Here is a 10,046-nt window from a genome sequence, read left to right as displayed (position 1 = left end):
CTGTGTATACTTAGATTATACAATGTTTTTGACTAAGTGCTGGCCCTATTTTATATATAATCGCCAAAGTGATTTATTGGGGCAAAGAGACCTAATACTAAGACCGAGCCGGTCCATGGTCCAATGACATGCACACCTATTGCGTGTCGTGACCGCGCTCCCTGCACAGTGAACGCGCACAGCTTGGTCACCGCTGCTACCAGGCTACTACAGACATGGCTGCCTTCAGCAAGATACCGCACAACTGCTACGAGATCGGTCATACGTGGGACCCGTCGTGTGTGCGGTCTGCTGTGGCAGTAACCAGGGGAGCTCTGGAGGTCTCCTTCAAGATATACGCCCCGCTTTATGTGGTAAGTTACGCGGTGTGACCCCAAGACTGGCCCGAAAGACAGCCGGGCTAACGTTAGCTAACCAAGTAAAATCAACTGACGTTAGTTGAGTTACCAGCCAACATGCACGTCGTTAAGATTAACTAGCTGACATGTAGCCGCACAGTCGGGCCCCAAGTTCAAGTCAAGTTCATGCACCTTGATAATTTCAGTGGCAAAAACCATTTGCAGCCGTCTCGACAGTTAAATTTACAATTTAAGGTAATGCTTTCAGGGTTGACGTTAGTTGGCTAATTGACGCTAGCCAACCTGGGCAAACGCTGGAAATGCAAATTAAGCAAAGTGGCGGCTCGTTTTATTTTACATAATTAAGTGTCTAAATTACCAGTGAGTTACTGAAGTCGCCGGTGCTGTCCTGAACGAAGCGACTCTTTAACATATGTTCTCACAAGACACCATAAAGTTAGACATATATGACTTGTCTCGACACGGTAGTCAAAGTTCAAAGTCAAAGTTAGACCGAGACGCAGGTGAGCTGCAGCTGAGTGGCCTATGAGAGGCAATTTGAAGATAACGTTATAGGTATGGGCCACAGCAGGGAGCACAGTCTGTATAATCATATACTGATCACGAGTCAGACTAATATGGAACAGCTAACGTGCTGGTGCACTGGCAAACCTGTCAAGACTGCCCAAGTCACCATAAAATGTAAAATGTGCAAAAGTCCTGAGGTTGATGCCACTTTCGTAGAAAAGTTAAATAATATAGAGCAACTACACTAAGTAGTTGTCTCAACACTCATGTATTAATTTCATGGCAAATTGTAGCTACCCTCTAAGTGACTGGTGCCAAACCTAATATGTATTGCAGATAGCAGCCATCCTAAGGAGAAAGAAGAGAGATTACTATATTAAAAGGCTTCTTCCTGAGATCCTATGGTCTACCTCTTTCCTCACTGCCAATGGAGGTCTCTACATTGTTTTCTTCTGCATTCTCAGGTAAGCAGCTGCTACATCCTGTATGTCACCTAGATACAGTAGATAACACAGACACACACAGGCACATGTTCACTCTGTCGCTCCTAGGACTTTAATCTTTTTTAAGTTTTGACATTTCCATTGAGGCTGGTAATTGCTGCTGCATTCATGTTCCTTGGTTCATCCCATATAATTTTAAAGAGGGTAAATAATGTATTTATTGCTGTTTCTCACACCAGTATACTCCATTTTAAAAAGAAGTTGCAGCAGAAGTAGGCTAAAGGTTACAGTATCTTGGCTGCTTGACACAGTAGACAGATTGGCTCTGTTGCCCCATGTGCACTTTCTTGGTTGGAATTGAATGAAATATTGAAATGTGAAGCTTCTTTGGATATACCGGAAATTTGCGTGCCAGTAAATAAAATATGAGTCTGCATATTCTAAAGTGAAAGTAGATTATCCCTTTCAATTCAAGATAACAGCAGAAATTATGTAGTGTATTTCCGCCTTTAGGAAACTGTTTGGAGGATTCTACTCCTGGTCATCTGGTTTTGGTGCAGCACTCCCTGCCTCATATATCGCCATTCTTATTGAGCGCAAGAGCAGGTGAGACTCCTGTCTGTTTGACGTCCCTGTTCCACTACTTCTTCTTCACACTTTCCTCTGCATGTTCATGCAAAAACATCCTTGTCAAGTAATGCCACTACACAAAATGGGTTTCTGGGTTAAACTATTGTTGGTAATTAACATTGCCATATTGATGTTTTTATCTGTGTTCTCAATAAATAAAGCATATTTCCTTTTCTTCCCTCCCAGGAGAGGCCTGCTGACAATATACATGACAAACCTGGTAAGAGATGTTCTGTTCACTTAACCATTATTTGGCTGATCAAGAGAGTTCCCTGTTTCTGTCTCTATGTACCTGTGTAATCTTGTTGTCAGGCCACTGAGACCTTGTTCCGCATGGCAGTGACACGAGGCATCATCAAGCCCCTGAAACATGGCGAGGTACGAACACGGCAACAAGAAGGGGAGGTGAAATAGATAGGAAATGTATAGTGGTAGACTATTATAGAGCAGTCTATGGGGGCTATATAAAGAATGTCGTTGTACGACATGGATGTGATTGATTACCTGGTTGGGAAGCAAATGCGTCACAAGGTCAGATGCTTACGTTTGACACGCTGCCCTGATGTCCTCCCTTCTATTCCTGCTTCCTCATAGGTGCTCTTGTTCTGTTTAACTGCATCGCTCTACATGTTCTTCTTCAGGTCAGTGCAAAACAGTGGACAGAGCATTACGGTGAAAGGGGAAACAAACCCAAATATTAACAGAAGCAGCAAATGTTCAGAGTTTTCATCAGATGGATTTTGTGTTTTTATAGGTGTAAAAATGGTCTCAATGGCTTTGCATTTTCTGCATTAAAGTAAGTTGCTTGTGCTACTTTTTTGTTTTCATATTGTAATAGATTATTGATGTTGTGGTAGAGCTTACAGAATGATTGTGCATTTGCTCACCTAGGTTCATTGTTGGGAAGGAAGAGATTCCCACTCACTCAGTCTTGGCAGAGCAAAATTATCCTAAGCCCCCAGAAAGGATAGCTGCGATAGAAACTGAGGAGTCACAGGGGTCAGCAGAAAGTCCTGCATCCAGGAGGAAAACACTGCTTGCTTTTACCAGAGAGCTGCTAGAGTCAATGTGAGAGAATACACCTCTTATCACAGAGACACCACAGTTCATGGCCTTAGTGGTGTACCCAGTATTAACTTTTTTGTTTGCTTTTTAATCAGATGCAAGCGTGGCCCCAGACATAGATGTTGTAAACATTACCAGGACAACTGCATTTCCTACTGTGTCAAAGTAAGAGTCTCTCTCATCCATATTAGTTACGTGATTATTTTCATTCATAATAATAATGCTTTTCCACATTATGTCTTGAGCTTATGCTGTGATTAGTAAAAATATCCAAAATATCCAGGGTTTTGTCAGGATGTTCAGTGTGGGCTACCTGATTCAGTGCTGCCTTAAAGTGCCTGCAGCATTCAGGCAGATGTTCTCCAAACCCTCTCGGCTCCCCTCTCTCTTCTACAACAAAGAGAACTTCCAGCTAGGGGCCTTCCTCGGCTCTTTCGTCAGTATCTACAAGGTATGTTTCTTACTGTCACTGCATTTGTCTATTACATGTCTTTGCCTTCTAATGTACAGTGAGCCATATTTCGAGGGTTAAAACAAAAACATCATTTGTAATCTCTCATACTCCCTTTGCTGGTCTGTCTCAAAGCTTTTTCAAACGCCTTTGGGCTTTGGTAAATAAAATGGTAAAAAAATATTTTTTGAAAAAGCATGCAACAGGATTACTTCATCAGCTGGAGGTTATATAAATAGTTAATGGCTGACAGAGTTCAAAATGTACAGACTATGACCTTCCATCTATAACCTCCCATCTATAATCTTTATGTTGTGCCTGTATTTACTGCAAACCTATGTCAAACTTTGTGCTGTACTGTATTTTTCTTCATCTGTGACTTTGTTTTCTTAATGTTACTGTAAACAGTGTATTGGTCAATGTGAAAGATTTGTGCACCGTTGGACACTTTTATCCTCTATAATTGCATGTCAGGCTGTCTCACCTGTCTCATTCTGGACTGAGCATGTGCAGTGTTCACAGCTTGAGCCAAGGTCAGACCTGATGTGAACATGGGCGGTGCTGGGCAAATTCTTTCTGCTGGCACATGTGCACACTTCCGTGTGCAGTGTGAGACAGCTGTCAAGGTTTTGCAGTTAAATTTTTATCTGGCTGGTGTATCTCATCAGAATGTCTTCTCTTTCAAACACATTTCTGTTTGACTCAGGGAACAAGCTGTTTCTTACGTTGGGTGCGTAACCTTGACGATGAACTCCATGCACTCATAGCTGGTAAGACAGCACTGTGCTAAGTGTCCAATTAAATCCTTGAAGAATTTGGTCTGTCCCAGCTGATTTATTCTCACCCTGCCCTTGTTCTCTTGAAGGTTTCCTGGCTGGTATCTCAATGTTCTTCTACAAAAGCACATCAATATCCATGTACCTGTTCTCTAAGCTGGTGGAGGTAAGAAAAAGTCAACGTCTTGTTTTCACAGATTTGTGAAAAAGGTTTAATTTACTGTTGCATTACAGAAACATCCTGCAAATAATCCCAGTAAAGTCATGTTGTCAAGTCACTATACATACACCAACTTTTGTTTCTCATGACAGTGGAACAAAAAAGTAATTTCTGATTATCCTACAAAGTGGAATTCCACACTTAAAATTTTGGAAACATATACTGCAAGCAAGCGTGAATACCTACTCCCATCCATTCCAGATTTATCTCTTATTGTCTCTGATTGTGAGTTCACAGAAAGAGCCAAAGACTTTTCACACCCCAGGCTCATCAAGTCACCTCATTAAGCCTGCAACAACTAATCAACAAATTGGATTAAAATCAATAATAAAATCTGTTGCTAACAAACTTCGGTAATGGTTAGTGAACTAGTTAACAAAAATGTTGAACTTCCAATGTAAAACATTTCATTACTCAGTCAAAAAAATGATTATCAAAGTAATTGTTAGTTGCAAGACTTCAGGGGATATTTAACCTTCCTTAGCTTAAATTCATTCAGAATATGGCCATGGTCCAGACAGTTGGTACAGTGCCTGCATGTGAGCGTGCCAGGATACATTCTTTAAAAGACACATAAAAGTGTCTCTTTTACTCAATTTGCATTGCAGGCCTGCTCTAATGGATCATAAAATGAACACAGCCAAGATGCATTTAAGTGGGCAGGGCAGCCATTGTCTGATGACAATGATGCCGAGGTTTAAATTTTTTTTTTTTTTTTTTTTTTTTTTTTTTTTTTGGGTGGTGGTGGTGGTGGTGGTGGTGTAGTAAAATGTATCATTTTAAAAAGCTATTCTGCATCAGTAAACTGAAAAATATTGTGCAGTCTATGTGAAAGTCTTTCCTCACCCGCTATTACTTTGTAATTGTTGCATATAAGATACAGAATATTATTGTAGTCTAATGAGATCCATTAACTATTATATAAAACCACTGAATCACAAACCGGTGCACACAGCTCACCCAGATGCATTTGTACGCCATTCAGAAAGCGGTATAACTACTTCAGTGTTTATTGTGAAAATTCTATTGCAGATTCAGGCAAGTTCCCTTGTTGACCAGTAACAGCCTGTTTAATGTCTGTCTCTGTGCAGACCATGTACTTCAAGGGCATTGAGGCCGGCCACTTCCCTTACTTTCCTCATGCGGATACAGTCATATACGCCATCTCTACTGCCATCTGTTTTCAAGCTGTAGGTGACATATGAACTCACATATAATTATGTTTCACACTCATGACAGCTGTGTGGCTTATTAAGGATGTAATGTATTGCTCATCATCTCACAGGCTGTGATGGAAGTGCAGAACCTCAGGCCATCATACTGGAAGTTCCTCCTGCGGTTAACTAAGGGCAGGTATGGCAGTGCCTTTTATTATGGATCTGGAAATCTACTAGCTGTCAAAGGATGTTTGTTTGAGGATCAGTTGCAGAGTATCATTTTTACCATAGCGAAAGGTCAAATTTAAAAGCACCAATCCACAATTTGTATGCACCCCAGTCATTACAAAGTGGTTGAGTCAGCATGGTCTGCATTCCTGATAGAGTCAGTGTAGCAGAATCCACACAGTCCACATGAGCGAATGCAGATCATATAGCTAGCTGCTGTGTTGCACAAATTGGGGATCGGGGCTTTAAAACTACAAATGCATTGCGTTGTCCATTTTCTGTTGTCCAGTGTTCTGATTTTTACTCTATAACACATTACTGCTTTGTAAATAAAAGGCCCAAGGTATTTAATAACTTCAGTTATTAAATACCTTGGGCCTTCAAGGAATTTTTTATTTTAATGCAAGTAAGAATTTTCTCTCAGAAGGTTTTGCCTTTTTAAGGGGGCAGTGATTTCATTTTTGGAAGGAAACATCAGTTCCTTTCTCCACTCCCAGGTTTGCTCTGATGAACCGACGGGTGCTAGATGTGTTTGGGACCCAGGCCTCCAGGGACTTTAAAGGTTTTGTGCCCAAACTGGACCCCGGTTACACCACTGTGCCCAGCCAAACAGTGCTTCCACCTGGAGCCGACATCCAACTGGGTTGATTTGGGACCAGGCCCAGATTACAGGGGCAGGGGGGTGGGATTACTTACGAAAATCCCACCAACACCCTCGGCCTCAGGGTAACTTGGAAAGAAAGCGGACAGCTTGGCATTAATATGGAGCAGCTTGAGGATTCTTTTTACAAGTGTTATAGCAGCTCAGAAATGGTGATTTGGTGTAATCAAATGGGATATGACCATAACAAGCAAAGATGTGTCCAAAGCAGGCTGTCTTGAATGGTGTCTGTGATGTGCCTAGCACATGCACACTTACAAATTGTGATTGAACGTATACAGATAACTGCTAAAATAAAGCAAACACCAGAGTTCCTGAAAAATGCCAAGTAAGTTGAAAGAAGGTGAGATGCATTTTTAAGTTGATGTGAAACCTGTGGGAATGCAAGGAAAATACCAATAATTGCAAAGCTGTCAGTATTACCCCAGAGTGATTAATTTGTAAATATTTGTAAGAATTTTGCAGGATAACATCTACAGGGCACATTGTAGTAATAATAGTTACATTTGTGCAGCACTGAAGACAGTGATAAATCATTAAATGAACCTTCATAAAACATGCAAAGTGAATCCTGATAAGGCCTGTAAGGCTTGTTGAAATAAGTGAGATTTTTTTTTTTTTTTTCTAGGAGAAAAAGGTGAGCTTGACCTCATTGCTTGGGACAACAAAACATAATAAGGCACCTCAATATGTAATTTGTACATCAAGAGCAGTTCCACACTGGAGAGTGTCACTGAAAAATGACAAAATTAATATGTAACAGCATTCCTTTCATGGTAATGTTTCTTTATTTTGCAGGTTACCTGTAGTTGACAAACTCTGCTTGGTCTTTGAGGTTGTTGTAATTGCCTTCATTTCAGAGACTGAAATTCACTAACTGACCAATATTCTTAAATCTTTTAAAATACCAAGATACCTGATTTTCACTCTGATTTAAGAGAAGAAACAGTCAGAGATCATTTTTGAATGTGGACTTGTGTCATGACAGAATCGGTACAGAACTCATGAAATATATACATATGTAGCCTTATTAAAACTTTTATTCCATGGCAGACAATGAGACGAAGTTCAGTTTGTGTTCATGCTGCTGCTGGCCATTGTGATTCCTAATATTCACATTTAAGCACAGACCTGGAAAGTAACTACTTTTAACTAGTTACTGTACTTGAGTTTTAATTATTATTATTTTAAATATTTACTCCGAGTTTTACTTTTAGACATGATAATAATGAGTCGAATGAGATTTGTCATTTTAGATAAACAGTCAGTCTGGGTCTCAGACACATAGGTATTTTTATTGTTGCAGGTAAGAGGAAGCATGTAACTCATCAAATTATATGCAAAGGCCATCCCAAATTTGGTAGTTGGTTAATTTTAGGGGGGAGATAATAAAATAAAATGAAGCTAAGGAAATATACAGTAAATAATTGTTTACTAGTAATTGCGGATTTGCTTGCTTATTAGAAAACCATGTTGAAAACAAGGAGTGGACACTTGCGTCTTAGGGTCTTTGTTCACCTTTGGTATATGGTTAAAATTTCTGAGCTACAATGAAGACCCAGACTGACTGCAGAAAGACAAGCCTTTGAGAAAGTGCTAGTTTGTGATGAATAAGCTGTAGATGCTCAGCTGACATTGTGAAGGACATTGTTTAGGTGTCATAGAATTCATTGTGTGATCACTTATTTTCAAATGGTGTTTAAAATCAAAGCTCTGAGCCAGAAAATATCGCTGTTCCTTGAAGTCATACTTACAGCCGACTAGCTCCATCTTTTCCAAGTCTTCATCTGTGGAGCTTTACATTAGTTTGACAACTTTTAGGATGACAGAAACTCCTTTTTCTGTGCATCAACTAATACAGACCAAACTTCGCATGGTAATAATACATTTATATGCCTGAACACAGTTTGAAAGGAAAGTGTGTCACATGAGCTTTTAAAAAAATGTAGAAATTGTGTAAATTTCATTTGATATGCAGTGTACATAAAAATGAAAGTCTAATTCTGTCTACTTGAGCATGAACGGTGCATTGATTGAAATGCACATCAGTTCAAATGCTATTTAACTAGGAACATGGCTGCTAGCTGCTAGTTGTCTGACGGAAACAAAGAAGCCCAGTTCACTGTTAAGGATTATTGTTGTGGAATGATGATGTTTGTCTAGGGGGGATACATGCGTTTCAAAGTGATTCTTAGAAAAGTGGAGGGTAATCCGGCTTTGAATTACACACTTTGCTGCCCAAGCAAAATAGTCAACCAGCTGCTCATGTCACTCCAGGTATTTCCCATGGATAATGTCAAATTTCATTGCTTAACTCATGCAGTACACTGAGCCTTTTCAGTTTTCTTAGTATGAGAACTTCATTCCAGGCACTTGTGAAGATTATTGCAGTTAGCTGGATTGTAAAGTAGTTTAGTTCTGTGTTCTCACTCATAACCCTTACATGTGGCGGTCACATCAAAATAGTAGTTTGCATTCAATTCTTCAACCCAGCTTTAGACACACCTGACCTCCATACCCCTGTGAGGGGGAAGACATGATTGTGAAAAACACCACGACAGAAATATAGATCAAACTGAAGCAAAGATAATTTAAAATGAAGTGATATCTATCATATAGAATTATAATCCATGCTTCAGATACAACTAATGCAAATGTTTGAAATTTTATGTGAAAAAAAAATGTATTGACTTTATATTAAAATATTTTGATGAATCTTGGTGGCTGAGTTCACTTTTTTTCACATCTGGATCTAATTTTAATATCTAAAAGTTTTTAGGATGACTGACTTAAGATAAATTCAGACATTTGATTTTTAATTGATTGACAGACACCTATGCTATATGGGTGTCAAGACAGGAAGTAGTTGGTTTTACAGGTATTATAAAAATTACTGTAAAGTAACAGTTCATGTATATTTTACACAGTTTTAACCTCTGAGTGCACTACCAGGGAATCACATTTAACTGTTTATGTTTGCAGCACTGTTTGTGCAGAACTCAAGAATCCACATTATTTATTACATTATTTGTATCTTGGATGCCGACGCTGTTCTGTCTCACAGCGATGTTTGTTTGATATACTGATCTTCAGATGGTGTGGTCACTTGAGGCCTGCCTGGTTTTGCCTGAGGTGAAAATGACTTGTGAAAATCTCTCTAGTGTGCAGTACTGCCCCTTAGCTGCAACTTGGCACTGTGGTAGTGGAATAGTTTTTCAGTCCTCAGGAGAAGAATGTGTGTCAGTTTACTCAGGAGAACAAACTGCTACACTAAGCTACTTTGAGACTGTTACAAACAACTGGAAATTACAGCAAATTCCTGTCCCATTACATGTGCAACCAAATCCTCATATTTGATGTTAACTTTTGCGAAAGAAGGACACAGTTAAAGAGTCACTTTACATCTGTGTATAATGCACTTGAAATGTGTATGTAATGTTCATATGAAGAGGCTGGGATATGCTGAAGTATCTGGGGCTGAGTAGTGAGGCTGAAAATCCAGGCGAACCCTAGCTGATGCTCTGTTGATGTAATGTGGTGCAGTGGATT

At 39.6% G+C, this 10,046-nt stretch overlaps 1 protein-coding gene across 1 annotated transcript; it reads left to right on the top strand.

Moving 5' to 3' along the window:
• On the top strand, positions 1-9,212 carry tmem135 (transmembrane protein 135). The gene is made up of 15 exons (XM_030068540.1): positions 1-353; positions 1,203-1,330; positions 1,823-1,915; positions 2,126-2,159; positions 2,252-2,317; positions 2,534-2,580; positions 2,694-2,735; positions 2,831-3,007; positions 3,100-3,169; positions 3,288-3,455; positions 4,162-4,225; positions 4,321-4,397; positions 5,543-5,641; positions 5,737-5,804; positions 6,334-9,212. Exons 1-15 carry the CDS (start codon positions 216-218, stop codon positions 6,482-6,484), a joined length of 1,422 nt encoding a protein of 473 aa, XP_029924400.1. The 5' UTR covers positions 1-215; the 3' UTR covers positions 6,485-9,212.
• Positions 9,213-10,046: the final 834 nt, after the last annotated feature.

The sequence above is a fragment of the Myripristis murdjan genome, chromosome 14, assembly GCF_902150065.1.
Source record: "Myripristis murdjan chromosome 14, fMyrMur1.1, whole genome shotgun sequence".
Classification (NCBI taxonomy): domain Eukaryota; kingdom Metazoa; phylum Chordata; class Actinopteri; order Holocentriformes; family Holocentridae; genus Myripristis; species Myripristis murdjan.
The sequence above is the reverse complement of the archived record's forward strand: the minus strand, read 5'-3'. Positions and strand labels throughout refer to the sequence as shown.

Excerpts from the sequence above, each read along its gene's own strand:
- tmem135 (XM_030068540.1), top strand. The coding sequence starts at position 216 with ATGGCTGCCTTCAGCAAGATACCGCACAACTGCTACGAGATCGGTCAT. Across the intron at positions 2,160-2,251 it reads CAATATACATGACAAACCTG|GCCACTGAGACCTTGTTCCG; the intron begins GTAAGAGATGTT and ends TCTTGTTGTCAG. Across the intron at positions 5,805-6,333 it reads CTGCGGTTAACTAAGGGCAG|GTTTGCTCTGATGAACCGAC; the intron begins GTATGGCAGTGC and ends CTCCACTCCCAG.